We start from the raw sequence: 20,165 nt of genomic DNA, 5'->3' as shown, positions 1-20,165 counted from the left end.
TGGATAATTGTCCAGGTGTTTAGTAATTTTATTTATTAAAATCATAAACTGAAACATACCTTGCTGTACATTCACTTAAAGTAAAGCAAAGCAGGATCTCCAGAGGTGAAGTATTATCTCATTCTCATAGATGTGGTACAAAGAAGTATTCTCTGTTGAGTCCCCGTGTTTTCAACATAAAGTGTTGTAAGCTCAGGCTTGCAGATTGGCACTCATTTTGGAGAAATTCATAGCATAGAAGTAATGATGGCTTTAGTAGAGGTTGGGACTCCTTCTGTTGACACTGATGTGAAATTTATTTTTTTTTTAATTACCCCATAGTGCCAAACCTCTTATGTTCTACGATCTGTAAGAAACCTCTGCAACCCTCTTCTGATATCAGCTACATCTAGCACCACCAGAAAAGCAGCTTCCATTCTGTGTTCACTTAAATCTATTCCTTTTCGTAGATACTCTCATTAAACTTCCTACTTTTTTTTATCTTCCAGCCTGCATTACAAACCTCAGACAAAAATATTTATAAACGACTATTTTCTCAGTGTGTTACTATTAATTCAGTGCCCCGTGGCAAGCAGCACAGTGAGTACTGACACACACAGAGGTATTAATCTGACTAAATTAGCCTAATTAAGAGTGTTATTAAGTTTTATACAAACCAGATGCATATAACACAGCAGGTTGCAATTACCCTAGTTTTTAAAATAACATCTGCATTAAAACACAAAAAGCACATTCAGATAATAATTTTCCTTAAAACCATGGAAATTTCAAGTTAGTATTAATGTTCTATCCTGTTATGTTGAACAGCAGTAGAATATATGCAGTGGTTTATTCTTAATAGCGTCATTTATTAAAATAGCCTCCTGTTAGGGGTGATAAATTACCTGAGGCATAAAAATACCTGTGAGTACAGGCGATGGCTTTAGATATCCAAGTATATGACTGCACCTGCAAATATGGTAGACCTCTAAGTGCCAATATTTTTGCCAACAGTTAATTAGGTTCACAATTATTTTCAGGAACAAAATTGGAAGTATAAATAGGCTGTTGGTGTTAAGCCAGCCTGTAACTATATTTTAATTCAAGTCTTGTAAGAAGAAGAAATTTAAATAGTTTTCTGGAAATTTTCAGTATGTCAAGAATAACAATTTTCAAGGACAAACCATATAGACAATGTTGAGCTGAAATATCTGATTGCTCTGTAATAAGAATCTACATGGAAACTGTAATCTATGTTACTTTCTCTATAGTTGTTGGTTTATTTGTAAATTAGGTATCATCTAAAAAACCTTAAAATCCTAACGTGAATTTAGATTGTCTCCCAAATATATTGAGTATCTGGACCTCTTTATGAAAAACATGAATATTTCATAAACTTAGAATTTTTCCAGTTTTATAGTTGTTTGGTTGGGGGGGGGGGTCTTTTATATTTTATGTTGCTTGATTTAGTCAATAGTATAGAAGATTCAGCACAGAACTGAAGGTGTGTCTTCTGGATAGTTGTCCATCAGCTACACACAAGAGGCTCTAGCTGAAGTACCTGAGCCACAGAAGTTCTTGCACTAATATTCTTAATGCCTCATTATACTGAAATGTCTTATTAGTCTTGGATTTACTCCATCCAAGAGCGACGCGGAGAACAGCTCTCCGTACACAAAAGCAAGCCTCCAGTCCAATGTCTATTTGAGGTGATTTGGGAGTTGATGATGACCATTTCTCCCTAAAAGATGGTCTAGTTTAAACAAGTATTAATTCCAGGAAAGCTTTTTGACCTGTTTTACTTGGGATATGAGATCAGGAATCACAAAGATCCAATACAACCTTAGTCACTAGATAATATAAACAACCTTGTCCTAGAATCAGCCCCAAGTGTTCCTAAAAGCAGCCTGTTCCTCTATAAAACGAAAGCCTCAGATGGTCATTCCAAACTGCTTGTTTTAAAGAGGACTGAAGGGATAAGAGGTAGAAGGAAAACCAGGTCTCCAAGGCTCTCCGTTTCTTCCTCTGCCACATAATGCCTTAAAAGAAATATTACAGTTGTTGGGCATTCAGAGGTTACTTTTTTCTGAAATGTTTTGGCTTTTAGTAAGGAAAATGCTTAAAATATAGCACTGTGTAGTAATATAGAACTGCTTGAGGTTTCTTTAGTACTAACATAATTTTTTATTAGGAGAACTCTTGCTTTGGTAGATTACAAGAAGCTCCTTGAGGGCTTTTTACCTGGCCTTGATAAGGTGCATTGGCTAGAAAATGCAGTTGAATTCCCTCCTGTCATCAATTTTCAAGCAATAATTCATTGATGTTCTTATTAAGCACTAGAGGGGCCTTAACAGCAAAACAGCCTCCAAGCTTCTGGTTAGGCAGGGAGGACGGTATTCAAAGTCATGAAAGCTGAGGAAAAACTGTGCTGGTAGAAGGGTGTGAGACTCTGCTGCTGAGAAAAGAAACAGATGCGTGCAAAAACATAAGAAGGCTAAGGCCACTTAGCTATTTCAGTTTTCTGCCCCTTCTGTCCTGACACCCAAAGAGACAAACTTTATATATGTTATAAATATAACATTAAAAAAAGCCTTTGACTGTCAATGTCAAATCTAATAAGTGTAACAATTTCTGGTTGCAAAGTGAGCCGAGGCTTTGTAAGACAAGTGGAAAAACATAGTCCAGGTATTTGAGCCAAAGAAGTCAAAAGAAACCAAATTCTTACACCTCTACTTGCATTATAGCTTAGAAATGCTGAGGAATCACAAACTTAGTCATAATGAATGGGACCTCAAAACGTCAGAAGTATAAATGTTTCAAGTTCAGGAGACTGACTTGAAAACTTTGCTTTCTTTGTGTTTTCTGGTAGGCTACAACCATTTCATACTGTCAACATCAAGAAATGTAGAATAATACATTTAAATAGTATCCTCTATGCAATATGTGGTGAAGTGTGTGGTATTTAAAATACATCCGAGTTCATTAGAAGCTTTTATCTTGCATTAGGAGGCTAAACATATAGGTGGGGTTTTTTCCTGCCTTGTGTGCTTGTGCAGTACTTGTGCCCTACCTCTGAGGCAGGGGGTAAGACTCCATGCATTGCATGTGCAGTAGTATACTGAAAGATATTGTGGATCCCGTGTATTACAGATCGTGCAGTGATACTCCTTCAGGGAGGCAACTGTGGTCCAATGGTTTATGTGTAGTCACTTAGGAAGCTGGAGTTTGTCTTCCGGTAAGGCAGCTCATCTCATCCTAAAATGTTAAATAGTCCAGCAAAGGCACTATCCAACAAACTTTCAGAAGTAGTTCAAGGGAACCCTATAGTGGATGGAAAGGAGGAAATGTTGGAATGCTTGATCTCCTGAGGCGTGATGTGCATTGCTGATCTTTTTCTCTCCCAGCTACCGTGGCCTGCAGCCTTAGAAATCCAGTACTTCAACTGCACTACTTCTTTTTTGTGTAGAAAACAACTGGGTAAAGCATACAGTGTCTGTGTGTATTTCAGAACCTTACTGCTCCTTGAATAGAAGAATTTCCCCCTGCTTGGTAGTCTTGTTCCTACCCAGTCTTTTGTGATAACTGGAAGGAGTGCTGCTTTTCCTTTCTTTCCTCCTTTCTTACCTCCCTCAGACTTTAAAATAAGTTCTTTTTTGTGACTTCGCTCTTCAGAAAAGTTTTTCCTTGCTCATTTATTCTGCATCCCTAAATTCTTTCCGTGTTGAGCTGGTGTCCCTTTGTCATATGTTTATAGAGTTAGGCTTGTGGTGTAGCAAGTACTCTTTATTCATGTTCATGTGTCCAAAGAGGATGTATGGGGTGGGGGAGCTTCTTTTGCATCTCCTACGACTTTGCTTCACTCTAAATAAATGATGATCCTGTAATGACAGCCTTGGTGAATGCTCTCTGTGCTCTTTACCCAGTTGTAGGTCAGTTATCTGCTGCACTTTCTGTGATGGTTGCTGGCTTCTCTGAAATACACCGAAAGCATTTCCCTCAGGTGGAGCAGACGCTTTCCGAGGAGGTTCTCCTGGTCTCCTCCATGCCTTGCTTCCACTTAGCTCCTCAGTACATCCTACTTGGAGTGGCTGAAGCCTTGGTAACTCCCTCCTGTAAGTAAGATCTAATAGGCTAAAGCAAGAGTGTCCTGATTTGCAGAGAATGATATCAGCTTCCTAAAAATAATTACTGTCATCTGATATTTTATCCCTGGCTCTCTTCCATGGGCTTAATGAGCAGATCTGTGCTTTACCTGCTTCAGAGTAGCATAATTTGTCTTTCTGGCTGTAACTCAGAGTGAGCAATGACATTGTTCCAGATTAACTGGAAGGCAACACAGCCGGGTCAGGTCCCTGGGGTGTGTAACCCACCGTTTGGTGGGGGCATGATCAGAGCAGTGAGACCCTGCGCTTGGGTGCATGACTGGTCTTGAAGCTGAACGTGCTTCAGGTTGGGGCTGGACCAGAGGAGCTCCTGAGGTTCCTTCTGACCTGAACTCTTCTGTGATGATTTTCTTGAGATAGAACAAATATGTACGTGACAGCTGAGCTGTGGTTACGGTCTGTGAGCACTTTTGAGGCCACAGTCAAAGCAAGGTGAAGCAATTTAGCTTAACCCTTTTCATCTGTGGACCCAGCTAATAGAATTATTATGGATTTTTCACTGACGCAGGGTGTATGCAGGCGGGTAACACAATTCAACTGACAGGCTAACCTGGAGAATATTGTAAGCAGATGCAAGATTTTTGTTTGTGCTCAAGTCAGGAGTCATGCAAACATGCCTGCACAAAGCATCATGCCTTAGCTTGTGGCATGGAGCCAGAGATAAACACTCCTGTTTTGCAGAGCACAGGCAGAGCTTAGCTCACGCCTGCCATCCATAAATTATGTAGATGCATTCTTGATTGTGAGTCTGAACCTTCTCTCCCTTCCATAATTTACCTTTCCACCTCTACACTGACATTCCTGAGGCTTATTTTCTTTTGAGGGGCACACAGAGTGCTTACCAGTGTTTTCCCTTGCAGAGCTTAAAAGAATGTTAATATTACAAAAATAATGTAATCAACATTCACTTAGAGACACAGATAAAGTCATTGACTAGCTGATCTCTGCAGGAATTTAATTCTACAGGTTGAGTGTCTATTGTTCCAGGACAACCCCAGAAATGCTCAGATTTTTATTTAAGAGTAGGAAATATCTTCAGTGTCTCAGCTTTGTTCTTACACTCTAAGACTGCTGAGAGCTGTGGGTCACGGTCTGTCACTAAAAAGGTAATTTTCCCTAGTTTTAAATACTTAGCACTTTCATAATGCCTCTTCATCCGATAGCTCTCAAGTACTTAACCGAGACAGGTTTCTAGGCAGGTAATGTGGTTTCTAGGTTACAGGCTAAGTGTAACTGAAAACTGTGACCTTCTCTGTTTAGCTTAACAAAAAAAAAGGTTAGGAGGTGGCTTGCTTACAGTCTTCTCATGCAGAAGCATGCGAAGCATATTGCTGGTAGAATAAGGCTTTCTAATCTAGCACGCTGGGATACAACAGAAGTCCAGTAAGTGGAAGGTGACATTAGCCTTTAGAAAAGAAAAAAAACCTCCATCTTGGTTTTGTTGGGTTTTTTTGTTGTTGTTTTGTTGGGGGTTTTTTTTATATTTTTAAAGGATTGTGATTAGAATTTCTTAGGAAGAAAATTTTCTTCCCTATTTAAATAAAGATCGAGCATCTTGCTAAAAGCTGTGGTCAGAGGTGCGATTCAAGAACCCAGTAAATGGGGTTAAGTCTGAATTTGAGACTTGCATGTAGAAAACAAAAGGTAGGTACCTAAAATAGTAGCTGATGGCGATGCAGGCCTCCATTCACTTGCCCACACATAGGTGTCTGGCACCATTTGTCATGGAGTATCTCGGCTATACACGTGCGGCAAGCAGGCTCTTTTTGGTACCTGTGTGGCCTCCAGCTGCTGCTGGAGAAGAGCATGGTTTTTCCGTAGGTCTTGCACCTTAATCAGACAGCCCCGTGCAGATGGCTAAGGTGCACTAGAGTATTTCAGGCAGCACTGGGCACCTGTATTCAGGCTACTGAACTGAGCTCTAGGTTTCTGCTTCAATTTGAACTGAATTGCTGTTCAGGAACCATTCAGTGGATCTCCATGGATGGTAATGACAGCCTAGACACTTAAGTAGTTGTTTCACCTTTCCTGACATTTTCCTGCCTTTGTTATGCAGAAGGTCAAATTCAATTATCATAATAATTTACTTGACCTGAAAGTACATGATCCAAGTTGAAGACAGAAATGTTCACACTTGTAATCAGAGGGAAGAGAGGAGATATCTTATTTCCGAAGCACTTGGTTAGAGGAGCTAGATTTGGCATATTGAACTCTTTATCTACACTGAACCCTGATAGTTACAATTGTGTTTATACAATATATTTCAGTATCTTGTTGATAGGAGTTTTATATAATCATCTGCTTCAGGTGGCATAAGCATCTCTTAGAATAATATCAGCATTTAATATTTCTCTAGCACTGAGGTGGTCTTTAAAAAATAAAATAAAATAATGATAAAATAATTGCTCTCTTCCACAGTGTTAGAATGTAAGATCTCACAGGCCTCTGACAGCTTGAATTTGTAACCCCAGCTTGGTTTCAACTAGGAAATTACTCTTTTAAAGCCCAATGATTTTGAGGGGGGAAACAAAACCAAAACAAAAAAACCACCACCAAAAAAAAAAAAATCCACAGGAAAAAAAAAAACCAAACAACTCCATCCTGTGGGACAATATTAGCAGGCATTTGCCCCCACAGTGTATGAGATTGCTGGTGAAGGGAAGCCAGCCTGCTGGCCACAGCAGCTGTGTTACACTGCCAGTGTCCAAGCCTTCTGGTGCACTGTAACTACTTTGCCCTACAAAGGGTTAGCAGATTTGCAGTGTTTGCTGAAGTGCTGCAAGAATATCATCTGCCCATCAACACGTCTCAAAGCACTTAGAAATGGGAAGCCCTGTAACAAACAGCTCTGTTAGTTAAAGGATATATTGGGGATCACTTCACCCACCGATGAAATGCAATAGTCTCCAGGGTGAAATGCAGCAGCTGTTTAATAGTTCACAGCAGCATCGTGGGAGAAGCGAGGAACAGAGTATGCAATTGAAACAGCAGGGGTAATTTAGGTAAGTAGGATGCAATTACCCAGGCTGAATTTGGCCCAAGATGCATGTTTTGCACCCCTGCTTTTAGAAGGGAGGACTAACCAAAAACTTCTTAGGCTCTTAGTGATTCAAATTAGCTAGGACACTGACTGTACAATGTTTCAGACTGTACTGTTACATCTACAGATGGTGTCCCAGGCTCACCTGCTTTTTCTTGCCCTCAGGCTTTCGGTTCCCATTGCGAATGAGGAAAAAACACTGCCTGTGGGTTGGTTGGGTTTTTGTTTTGGTTTTTTTTTCTCTTTTCCTTAATATGCTTGCAAAGCTCTCATTTGGACATCCAAATTAAAAAGGGTGGAAGATGGTGATTGCAAAGTTTCATTTGTATTCAGAGATGCTTCAGGCAACTCAGCATCCAAATAGGATCCTCTTCTGACAAGTTTCTCAAGCTGAAGGTCATTCAAACTCAACTAATAAAGTGGGGTGGGAGACACTGGGGCTTGGAGAACAAGTGTGGATGAGGCCTTAAGGTATGAAATTAGGAAACAAGGTATTGATCATCAGGAACAGTTGCTCAAAAAGAACAGCTGTCATAACGACTTACTGCTACTGTAACCTAGTTTAGCCAAATTACAACTGGTGGGAGTATTTATAGTCATCCATGCTACAATGGCATGCTACAGCTCCACCTCACCACCAAAGCTGTTGCTTCTTCTGGTTTAGTCTTCTGGCAAGAAAGTGAAGAACAATGTCTTAAAAATTAGCCAGTGACTCTGGGGGTTGCTCTCTGGGGAAGAGGAGCATTGTCCAGCCTTAAGCTAAAGCAAGGTAACTGTCCAGGTTAAGGTAGAGCTCTGGATTTTGGAAGTATTTACTAGTGGCTGCGCTGCATTGGCTCTGGCATAGGAGGTCCCGCTGTCCTGCAGTTAAATATCACATCTGCTGTCTTCACGCTTGCTGACTGTGGTGGTGTTTCTCTTGTCTATGCTATGCCTGAGGTTTGAAAAGGTGAAAGCAGTGAAAGATCTTTACGTGCTTGTGGAATATCGATAGTTGTATGTGGCATGGTTTGTTATGGAGAGTCTTTTAAACAGTTTAGATAACCCTTTGTTAATAGGGTACATACTAACATGTCTGAATACCCTTCTGCAGCAAGTACATACTCTGTGTAAAATATGGAAAGTCCCTATTAGAGACACTTTTGGATTTTTCTCTCTTATCTATCTTCTACCATCATTTACTTTTTTTTTTAAACTTGTAACTGTATCTGGTTCCTTTCTAAGGTTCCTTACTTGCATTCCGGCTTGTGCCAGAAAGAATTAGAGGGATTTCCATGCATTTTTTAACTCTCTTTAATGGAGCTGGCTGCTTTATGGGAGCTTTCTTTGTTCACACAGCCCACGCAGGCACTCAAGGTAAGAATATGCTTATGACCGGTGTTCCTGAACAGTTTTCTATTATTATTGATTTGGAGAATTAGGCAGCAGAATTAAAGGGGACGCCAAAGTTTTATTGATTTGCTCTCACAATTAAGATGGAATTAAGATAGGAAATAGCCTTCCAGCTGTATTCATCCAATTTTAATGAGTCATCTTAGTTTTGATAGTTGGAGTAATTAGAGGATGGCATCTTGCAGGAAGCCCTCACCTCCAATCTCCATACTTCTGTTCTGGAAGACAAGAAAATAAATAGTCTAGGAAGCACCTTTTTATGTTCATGAAGAAGTACGTTCATGTTAGCCACACTTACGTGGAAGCCTCTGGCCATGAGAGCAAGCTTAGTGCTTCAAAGAATGGACAACATGCTTTTCCTTCTGTTCCACAGTGTTGTAGGGGAAAGGAGGTTAGGTTGAGTGTTTCAAAGCTGTCTGGAGAATTTGTTCCCCCAGACCCACTACTACTCTCTTGCCTTCTTTATGCCCCTCCCTTTGCTCAGCTACTGGAAGAACCAGGTTCTGTGACAATATGGTCTCACTGTGGTTTTACTGTTTTGCAGATGAATACTGCAATTCCCAGAGAACTTAGTGTTTCAAAAGGAGTTATTTCAGATTCAGCCTGTTGAGGAGCATTTAGTGTAAGCCCTGAACTGGAGATTTTTCTGGGTTGCTGACTTTCCAGACAGGCCAAGGGTTTCTTAAAGTCTTTTTTTCCTTTGCTGATGAATCTTTGTTCAATACAGAAAAGACTTGTTTCACAAGTAAATTTAAAAAGTAGAGCACCTGAGTTCTTGAAACAAAGGACGGGGATCCCTTTGTTCACATGCCTGAAATAGTTCCACTTGCTGAAGCAGTACTTTGAAAGGTGTTCCGCTGATAAGCTTCCTTGTTACTGCACTACATAGAACTGTTCTCTTACAGAGCACAACCGCTGGCCCTAACGCATGACACCATTGCAATTACCATGACTGCAGAACTTTGTAACTCCTCATGATTAAGTTTTGGGTTCTTTTCTTCCCTACATAAGGAGCCATGTAACTTAAAAACAAGGAGAAGTGGGTTTTTTGAAAGTATGACAAGAACTTTTAATTCCTGCTTGCAAGATCTGAACAAACGAATGGTTCTTTAACATGCAGTGCTATTTTTAATTCAATTAAAATCTTAGTATGAGGTATAAAAGCATCACCTAGAGATGGGTGAAAACCAGGAATGCTTACCCAAATGAATCAGGCAGAGAACTATTAAGTACCAAGACATCCAGTGTGGAGAGCAGAGCTTCTTGAATGTCCCCCAGTGGAATAGATTATTTTTTTTAATTGGGTAATATGGGTTCAGTGAAACTACACTTCAAGAAAGACTGTGTTGCTGACTTTTTTTCTTCCCCTCCCCACAAAAGTATGGGAATTATTAAGGTTGAAATATTTTGTTTTAGTAAAATTGACATATTTTACTGACATTTGACTTTGGGTATAATTAAATATTTATAAAATAATTAAGCATAATGTCAGCATCAAAATATTTTTACTGTAGTTGTGCCACTATATATGTAACTTATTTCTTTACAGAAAGTTTTCATACAAAGCAATAGAGGAAATCAATTTTCGCATTTGGTTTGCAATTCAGTAGATTTTTGTCTAATTTTATATCAAGGCAATTTATTCCTTTTCTGTAAGCCTGTATGAAAACATTTAATTGAGTCAAAAAAGAAAATGTTCATTTCTTGCCAGAAATACTGTTCTATCAGAGCCTTCAACTTCTTATCCTGGCTGGGACCAAAAAGCCTGAACTCTCAAAATTCTCCACAGTCTGCAGTTGCCATGTTCTAACCCTTTTTGCTCAAGATTTTTGAGCAAATGGAAAAAGTTTCCTGGCTAAAATACTCCTCACTTCTATGAATTTGGATGGCAAACTTCTCTACTTAGCTTTTGGAAAAAAAAAAAGGTGTAACTTATGTCTTCATTTAACTTTGTCAAACCTGCCATTCCTGTAGATGGAATTGACTGCACTATTATCCTGAGCAAAAGTCACTCTTAAATTTCCAAGGAATTCAGTGACAGTCTGTATTCAGATTAAGGTGCTGTAATGGGACTGAATAAGCCCCTAAATAGGGGAAGTCCTCTGCAAAACTTGAAAAACTTTAGAGAAAATATAGTGAAAAGTGTTTAACATTTACTCTGTTGCTCTAGTTAGAAGCGTTAGAGATTACTTTCCCTATTAATATGTAAACAACATAGTATTGGGCTCTTACCCAGTGAGATTTCCCTTATTTTTAGAAATAAAATGTATCTCTTTCCCAGTGTTCCCTGCTTGAATGAGATTAATTATTCCAACTTACCACAATTCACGCAATTCACAGCTTGTAAATAATGGAGATACTCCTGTATCTTCATTTGTGTTATAATGCTTCAGACTGAAGACTTAGAGTATTCCTCTACTCATCCCTGCTAGACTTTTTGTCCTGCTGGCTCATAAATCAAAATAGGCTTGGGATCAGACTTCTGGAGCTGGGTATAGACTATAACAGAACCAAAGAGGCATTTAGGCTTGGTTTTGGTTTTTTTCCTAGTTTGACAGGAAATGTTATATACAAAATTCTCTTGTTCCATCTGTACTTTTCCAAACTCTTCTACTGTGCTTCTTATGGTGTTCTTTGGTGCTTGTGAAGAAAAGCTTAAGATCCACAAAATAATAATTTTTTAATTTATAAAACCTAATGGTTACCTATTGAACCTTCTAGAGATGACAGCACTTCAGAGAATAAAACTGTGACCTCTCTTAGGTCAAATTAAGATCGAATGACACAAATTATGCTCTCATTACTTGCATTTGTTTGGGTTTTTTCAGCTCTGTTTAAAGAGCTGGTAAAACATTCAGTATCTGGACAGTGTATGGAAGTGGGGGTAAAGCAAACCAACTGGAACTCTTTTTTTTTTCCCTAAAAAGCTGAGCTATTTTATTTATATTGGAAGACCAAGTTCTTTCTCTTTTGCTGAAAGAAGATGATAGTGTTTATTCAATGGTTTTGTAAGATTTAACAAGGTTTAGTGTGTGACTCTTGGGCTATGGGTGCTTTTGTCTTGTCCCATGATTCTTGTTTCACTAAAACCTGAGCCAAGACTATTTCTGGTTCTCCCATCTCTAAGCAATGAGACCATGTTTGCCATGAAGCAATTCAGGATACAGTGAAGTAGATCCTCCAGTGTGTATTTTGAAGTGCTGAAGCACAGAGGGTGTTGACAAAATTTAAACATTTTTATATCCTATTTCATGCCACTAGTTTAGAATTTTATTTGGGTTTTTATTGGCAAAGTTGATCAGATATCAGTCACAGTCAAAGCTGCATTAATCATTTTTAACGCATCTATGGAGGATGGTGTGAATATGATAAAATAAGACTTTTTAAAAAACTGACGAGTGCAAACAGATGACGGGTGACAGCGATATTTTCGGTACAAGCTGGGAAACTGCTTTCTTTTGGATCTTTTACCTCTCCTAACATTTTAAGGGAAGAAGATGCAAGACAAAACCTGTCCTCCTATGCCAATCATTTCAGAATATATTTCTCTAAAAATATTAATGTAAATATGTAAGAAAGAGGCTGGGGGGGGGGAAGGTCAGAAAAAGGAAACTGCCCCAGACACAGTTTTCCTGCTTGAACTTAGAGAACTGGGGGGGGTGGTGGTGGTGGTTTTTGTTTGTTTGGTGGTTTTGGTTGGGGGGGGAGTTGTTTGGTTTTTTGTTTGGGTTTTATTTTTTCTCCAGTTTGGAGCCTTGTGTGATTCTCAATACCAAAGATGATAAAGCTAAAGGATATTTCTTGCAGTCCAGATGGTAGTGTCCACTGGTGCCTACTTAGCTAATAAGGATTAGAGGCGGACTGAGACTTTAATTTGGGTATGATTAAACACTAAATATATGCCCACTAACTTGATGAAATGATGGAAGGCAATACAATCCTTTTCTAAGATACAAATTAAATTTTTCTAGAATCGTAGTCTAGGTTGCAGTATAGCTATAAAAATGCGGGAGTTGTACAGAATAGACTAACTTCTGGCATGTGGCTGTTTTGCTTTGTCTTCTGTGTTTTCCCAATACTAAAATATGATGGTGTTATTCAGTAAACAAACTGAATGCCTTCCTGCGCAACTTTGGCCTTTGTTGTGAATCCCTTGAGAGCTTCAAGGGTGCCACCATAGTAACAGATAGCTTGTGTACACAAGCTATGTCAAAGACTGGCTTACAGCCCTTTCCACGTCGTCTTTAACGTCTAGTATTGCCAGCGGTTTGTCACTGTTGCTCAACCACCAGAAGCAGCCCAGGACAGTGTTTTTGTCCGTGTCCTAGTCCTCGCTTCACCTACTTTTCTGCCTGTGTTGGTAGGATCAGGTGTTTTCTCTTGGTGTTGTATAATATTCCTCCTTCTTGTACTACCTGAGCATTTTTGATGCAAAATCGATATGACTGCAAAATGTCAGTAAAAGTTTACCAGGCACTTTATTTCAACACTGTATGGTATAGCAGGCTTGAGGAACTGACTCTGCCTAGACTTAATCTTCTAATTTGTTCTAAATTTGCCATGAAATGCATAACCAATTCACCTCTAAACAATAAGAAAAGAGTCTTTAAAATAGACACAGCTAAAGGAAGCTTCTGATTCTCTGTGGTGATTCATGCTACAAAGTATTTCCATTGTTGAAATAAAAAAGGAAATCAGGAGCTTGTTGTAGAAAGTTAATTCCCAGTGAGCAATTATCTATGTGACAAACCAACCTTGTAATTGGCACTTCTGTTGGCAATCTCCATAGAAAAGTAAAGGATTGACAGAACCCAAAGGCAGTGTCTTTTGGGGGAAAGTGAATTGTTAGCATATTGCATGCTGATTCAAGGATGAGAAAGTACTGGACTCTTCAAACACAGTAGTGCCCAAGGCATCTTCCTCCAGCAAAACCAAACAAACTGGCCCAGTAAGTGCCTGATGTTCACGGCTGAGAGTAAAATCCTGAAAGTATGAACCCCAAACGCAGTCAGTGGAGGGTGCTGGAGTCTGCAGACAGCTTGTGGAAGGTGTTAGTGGGGTAAGGGGTGAAAGCACCTAAAGGGAGTTTTGCTGCCTGCAACACACCGTTGATGTTTTAACACCAATGGTTGTTTTCCCAAAGCTTCCTGCCAGCAGAGGATTCTCTGTGCAGTGAGCGTAAGTAGAAGTAAATGTAGTCCAGGCTTATCCTCTCATGGAAAACCAAATTCCACTTAAAAAGGAAAAGAAGAAATAAGAAAAGTGAGAAGTAAATATTTTTGGCTGAAAACAGGAAACAGTTACATTAATATTTGCTGTATTCACTGATGAAGATGTGTATTGGCAGTCGGATAATAGTCTGGATATCTCTAGGACTGCTGCCACCCCTGTTTCTCTGTAGAGAAAGGCACCTCGACAAACCTTGTTGCCCCTCACTGAAAGGAAAAGAAAGCCTTGCTCCTACCTCTTGCTTCAGATAGAGCAGTAAAAGAGAGAGAGCACGCATGCTATGAGAGCTGGAGACTTACCATGCCCAATATAATTTTGGCCCTGGCTATGCTGTTGCTCACTTATAAAACAGGATTCTCCAAAGGCTTTGTGTCGTTATCGTGGCCTCACTGTTTAAACACTGGCAATTACTAAAGAAGCAGATAGGAGACAGAGCAATGATCTTTGACCCAGGCCACGGAGGAGACTGGTGGTGAAGTGGGGGCAGAATCCAGCGCTCCTGCTTGCTGGGCTGCCCTCCCACCCTGATAAAACCAACTATTTCCACTTTCAATGCTTCAATATAGTGCCTTTGCTAGCATTAAGACAGTTTCAAAGGTCCATTTTACTCTGTTCTCTTAGAAGCTTAGATTCCTTTTTTTTCCCCCCCCCCCCCTTATCACTTGGTGCTATTTTTAAGTACATATTTTCTGTTCGGGTTCCATTGTAAAAGCCGTTCCATTAGGAAGCTCCTGCTGCTCATCTAGTTAGCCTAGCTGATGTAAATAACCAGGCAGACAGTGTGAACTCTGCTTTGACAAGCTGTAGCGCCGAACCCCATGCGTGCTTTCTCTTTCATCAGATACATGCGCTCTCTCTGTGACTTCTATTGGCCACTGGGGGATGTGAAATGAAAAACCACCTGATTGTGAATTATGACAGTAAAAGTTTATAAGCTACTAAAATGAAGTTATAGCACCTAGGAGTTCAGTCAACTGACAATGTTAAATGATACGTTTTAAAACTTGCTCCGAGATAATGCTACAAAAGGAACCGCACACGCAGAGGTGAGGTGGTGCTGCTCTGTGACAGGCAGAAAGGTAATGTGGCATGGAGCAAACTGCAGAGGATTTAAGGAAAGCTGCTGCGCTGGTGGCAGTTGTTCTCTGTTAATCCCAGGAGAGCTAAAGGTAACTGCTTTAAAAGAAATGTGTTTACAACTCAAAGATGTGGAGGAAAGAGAAAAACGTAAATATATGTAAGGGGGGTGGGGTGTAATCCTTTGACTGCTGGCTCTCCTGGGCTGTGGAACTGCTCTTTCTCTCTAATTAGAAAATTTGGACGAGCTAAGAATGGCATTGGATGGTATTAGTGGCCAAAAGATCAGTTAAGGCTATCAGGTTTGTACAGCAAAGCTGTTTTTCCTCTTCTCCCTTTTAGGTCATTCAAGTGGTGAACAGCCACTCTATTTAGATGGCTAGGATTTGGTACCAGACTTTGAGGGAGCAAAGAAAGGTGACTTTGGGCACACTGATGCTGGTGCGTTAGTACAGATCAGGAGTGTGCTTTTGATCTGAATCTCCTGATTATCTTGCAGAGTGATCTTGCGGCACAAAAAAACTGCATTCCTTTTGAATGGAACTAAACCAAAAAAATGCTTGTACCTGTTGTGTTCCAGCTCTTGGTAGGAACTGGTCTGATGTGAACCCTGCTGAGCTGTGCACAATGTGGACATCACATTCTCAGCACCAGCTGTTTCATGCTCTGTATTTGCTCCCATTGCACTTCTCTACTTGCCAATGAAGACGGTCTCTCTTTCTTCTTCAAAGGCAATAAATATCCTGTATTCCCAAATAATGTAAAAGGTTGTTACAGCACTGTAGAGCTCTCTCGTATTCTGTATGTACTGTAACTTCTTTTTCACCTTGGTTTTATGTTTTTGCTGTAGTTGATTATGGTACTTCAGGTACATTATAGACATGTTATGGTCTTCAAATACAGACTGACAGAGGCTGGCTTTCTTTTTAAGCATCTTGATTTCCATAGCAATTTACCACCTCAGCTTGTTTGCAGACTGGTTGCAACGAACAACATCAAAAGCAATACAGTTGCGAACTAAAGCACACAAGAATACAGGCAGGGAAGACTGTGGGTGTGATAGGTGGTACTGTCCTCTGCTGAATGGAGTTTAAGCTGCTAAAATATCTCAAACCCTATTGCCAAAAGCCTTGGCAGAAAAAGATCTGATTCATGCAAATAAATGTCATGTGCAAAAGAGGGACATGTTGTAGACTCACAGCTAAAGGCAGCTATAAAGAAAGGTAATGTAAAATGTCAGGTAGCATCTTGGTAATAGAGCACCATCCAAGGCACTGAACAAATGTTTTTTTTATGACTTTTTTTTTTTCTTCTTCTTAAAAAGGGCCTATTAAAAGCATGAGAGATGTGAATAAGGATTTCTACAGACCACCTTAATTCTAGCTCTTCCTAAAATTTTCAGGTTTGACATTCATTTAGGTATGTGCACAGGATAATATAGAGGGAAGACTGCCCAATCATTGCAGTAGTAGCTGTGCAGAGTTAGGTTTTCCAGTACACTTCAGATTTGTTAGCAAAGTCCTTTAATTTCTCTAGATCTCTCTTGTCTGTCTGCAAAGCAGGAGCAAAGTATACTGTAGACTCAAAAAACCATAGATGCTGTGAGAATGAAGTCTGTATAAATAGCTACGGGGGGGGGGGGGGGGGTGGTGTTCAAAGCACCTGCTGTGATTGTGTCTTACACAAAGTTATCTTCGTGTCTTTCATATGAGCCATGTCTCATCTTGCAAAGTAAACTAATTCTGCTTCAAATGTCTGCTTTGCCAGGCAACTGGTTTCCACACTTGCTGCATGAAGGTAAATTGGAGAGATTCTTCTTCTTCTTGGCTTCCTTAATGATGGTGAACACCCTGGGGTTCTGGACCATTGCACACAGGTATGTGTGAGAAAATGAAAGCTTGATGTTTCATTTGTAGTTATGGGTAGAAATTATTGCAAAACCTGTAAACTAGCGTGTAATAAAGAATTGGTAGTGATAGATCATACGTTATCATTCAGGGTTCAGACATTAGTATTTTTGATCTGCCTTGAGGAGAGAGATTTCACAGTAAAAATTATGTGGTAGAGTTAAAAAAAAGACTCATGTAATCAGCCTTAAATATTTAAGGGGTCTTATCAATATAAAAATTCTTTGAAGAAAGAGCAGCATCCTATCCTTTACGGAAGGACATAAATATGTTGACATTGGGTTTAGATCACAGCACCAAGGTATGTCAGTCATGGAACTCACCTCCACTGCGTTTGGCTTTGTACCAGTATATGGAAAATGTTGCTGTTGTCTCAACGAGCTTACATCTTTAGTATAGGACAGTAGGTGAAGGGGTTGCAAGTAAACAGCAGACCGCTACTATGCTCTATGCAGTGGTTTCAACAGAAAAACTCTGAAATATTTTCTGATACCCTACTGGGCAATGAGATAAAAGCAACTTTCTGCTGGATACAATGGAATTGCTCAGTTAGCCCCCCCCAGGAAGCAATTTTATGCCACCTATAGAGCCTAGGTTTAATGCCTGTATATTGCCTGTAAAATGCAAGGAACTTACAGCTGCAATCACATCCAGGATGGTTTGAAAGGTGGCCTGCCTCCTGTGCTCCAGAACATTTAATCATAGTTAACTTTCTCTTGTCAGTGTTATAAGTAATACTTGTAGTCAAGAACAGGGAGGGAAGCAACCTGTGTCACCATGAGTGCAAAGGGTCACGTGCGAGTGGCATTCTCGTAGTCCTATGGAAATTTGGGGCTGCAGTTCTATGGAAATCTTTCAGAAACCTTGATGAAGTAGTGATTTGATAATGACAATAATAGAAAATTTCCAAAGGCAGTGTAGTCCTAGAACTCTTGAGTAAAATACTGCTTTTTCTATTACATATAGCACTAACTTTACAGCACCGAAGATTACAATAGTGTGTTGTCAATTATTTCAGTGTAACCTGAGGCACAAGTGTCCATTTATTCTGGTGGCTAGTTCTTGGTTCTTTTCTTTTAAATGTGCCCCAAGTCATGATTAGAAATTTCTCCTGTATGTACTTTTATAAAATGGGATTTTATTCTTCTGTAAAATGAAATTTTCATTTGTGACATTTACTGCTGAAACAAAAAGGGTTTGGTTGTCAAAACAGAGGCCATAAAATGGGGTTGAACTCAACGAATAATTTTGCCGCAAATTAACATATTTTTCTGAGGAAATTTGTTGACCTCCACTCTTAAAAAAATAAAAAAATTCAAATTGGTATTTCACTTCAAAATCAAGGTACCTCATTTTTCAATAAGACAACCAAAACCTACATGAAATATCTTTTTTTGAGTTAAATGTAATTGTTTCATTTTGTGCTGAATAAAAATTCTCCCAGAGGGGAGGAAAAAGGGTGAGGACTATTCAGATAAACACCGATTTAGGGGTGGGGGGGAAATAAGGCTTTAAAACGCTGAATTAGAAAAAATATACTAAAATTTCTCTGAGGAAAAAAGCCTGTTTCTTTTTTAAATTTGTTAAAATGACACAGTACGGTTATTATTAGCACCTGCATCCTGTTTGGCACTTCTCATCCTGAAGTTCTGAAAGGTTCCAGGAAAGCATATATCACTGTCCAGGACTCAGAAGGCACTGTAACTTGCAAAATATTACCTAATAAACAATAGATTAATCTAATCCCAGAAAGGATAATTATTTTAGTGTTTTCCTTCCCTATCCGCCCTCCCAGATACAACAATCTGAATCAGGAATACACCAATGAATTCAGAGGAAGTCTTCCTGAAGAAAAACTTTTGAAGCATGAAAAAGCCATCAAGCATTATGATACTGTCCTGTAAAGTTCCCCCATTTTGTCTCCTATAGAGAAAACCTGATAAAATTTCACCCTTGTTTGACTAAATTTTGATTGTGCTGCCAACCAGCTTTCTAATGATAAATTACCTAGTGTGCTTAAGTGGGACTGCCAATGTATTTATGAATTATCTAAGGAATAATAATGTTATTTATAAATTTACAAAATAGCAGTTGTCATAGGGTTTGGTCTTGTAGGATGCTGCACTGGCACAATGCACGTTGAGGACGATGAGAGCTCACTTCTTGGTATGGTTGCTGGAGACAGGCTTTTAATCTCTATAGGGAGACGGATAGGTATCCACATGTATTTGTACTGAGTAGTGGTTCAAAATTAATAAACCTATGTATACATTTGTTTAGCGAATTACTTTGCAACAGTATCATTTACAAATAATTTTGGAGTCTGGTATTGGCTCGTTGATACTTGCAAAGGTGGGACACTTGGGTGCTATTCTTGTCTCTGCTATTTACCTGCTACCCAGCCTTCAGCAGGTTGCTTCTTTACCTTAGTTTCCCCATCAGTAGAATGGACACAGCCATATTAACCTTCTTTGCAAATTGTTTTGAGATCTACAAGTAATATGCTAGAAACTATATACCAGTAATACGTCCATAAAATATGTCATGACACATTGATGCTGAGGCATCTAGTCTTTTATTTGGCAGAAGCACTGTGAGATTTGTCATTCCTAAAGGATGATATACAGAAAATTGCTAGTAGGAGAACTGGAGACTAGAATTTATTCACACCAAAAGTCTTAATTATAGCCCAGTTGAAGGGGGTGAAGGGAATTTGGAAAAGAAGATTGGGAAAGGGTAGATGCACTTGGAAATGGGGGAAAAAATTATTAGTAAAATGCATTCCACTTTAAATAGCTAAACAGTGTTAAACACCCCCCCAGATTGGCTGACTTGGGTATTGTGAGCAATGCTAATCTAGCACTTAACATTTTAATTTTTTTTTTAAGTCGTATTACTAAAAAGAGCGGGGATAGAAGTACAGTCTTTATGTGATAAGGAAACATATTGAACCCAAAAATGAAAGGAGCACTTTGATATCAAGATGTTTGTATTGGAAGTCGTAGTCAAGCCAGGATGCTTGCTAGATACAAGGAATGTTCTACCACAGGAGAAACTACGTTAAAGAAATACAGCGCACTGAAGTGACACAGAAGGTAGTTTGTGAGCTGAAACTATGAAAGAGCTGGTAAAGGAAATTACCTCTCCACTGTTAACTATATTTAATGGTGTAACTTTGGGTTGGGCATTGCGGGACAGGGGAGCAAAACATAGTAAAAGCATCTAAGAAGTAGGAAGGCAGGCAGGCAGCAGCTGTTAGTTTGATCTCACTAGTATTTAAGTTGTGTGGTTTTTTTTAAATTAAAAGAGAATATTTAAAGTCATGAGATAAAAGGAAAATTGAATAAAATGCAACATAGATATATCAAAAGTGGTTTT

General features: G+C 39.3%; 1 protein-coding gene across 1 annotated transcript in view; it reads left to right on the top strand.

The window, feature by feature from the left end:
* Positions 1 to 18,908, top strand: part of SLC15A5 (solute carrier family 15 member 5) — a 36,708-nt gene extending 17,800 nt beyond the window's left edge. The window contains exons 6-9 of the mRNA XM_009928462.2: positions 3,903 to 4,091; positions 8,407 to 8,538; positions 16,648 to 16,756; positions 18,583 to 18,908. Of these exons, the coding sequence (XP_009926764.1) occupies positions 3,903 to 4,091; positions 8,407 to 8,538; positions 16,648 to 16,756; positions 18,583 to 18,691 (539 nt within the window). The 3' untranslated portion in view covers positions 18,692 to 18,908. The remainder of the gene's footprint in view (positions 1 to 3,902; positions 4,092 to 8,406; positions 8,539 to 16,647; positions 16,757 to 18,582) is intronic.
* The last annotated feature ends 1,257 nt before the right edge of the window (positions 18,909 to 20,165 follow it).

The sequence above is a fragment of the Haliaeetus albicilla genome, chromosome 19 (assembly GCF_947461875.1).
Source record: "Haliaeetus albicilla chromosome 19, bHalAlb1.1, whole genome shotgun sequence".
Taxonomy (NCBI): Eukaryota; Metazoa; Chordata; class Aves; order Accipitriformes; family Accipitridae; genus Haliaeetus; species Haliaeetus albicilla.
The sequence above is the reverse complement of the archived record's forward strand: the minus strand, read 5'-3'. Positions and strand labels throughout refer to the sequence as shown.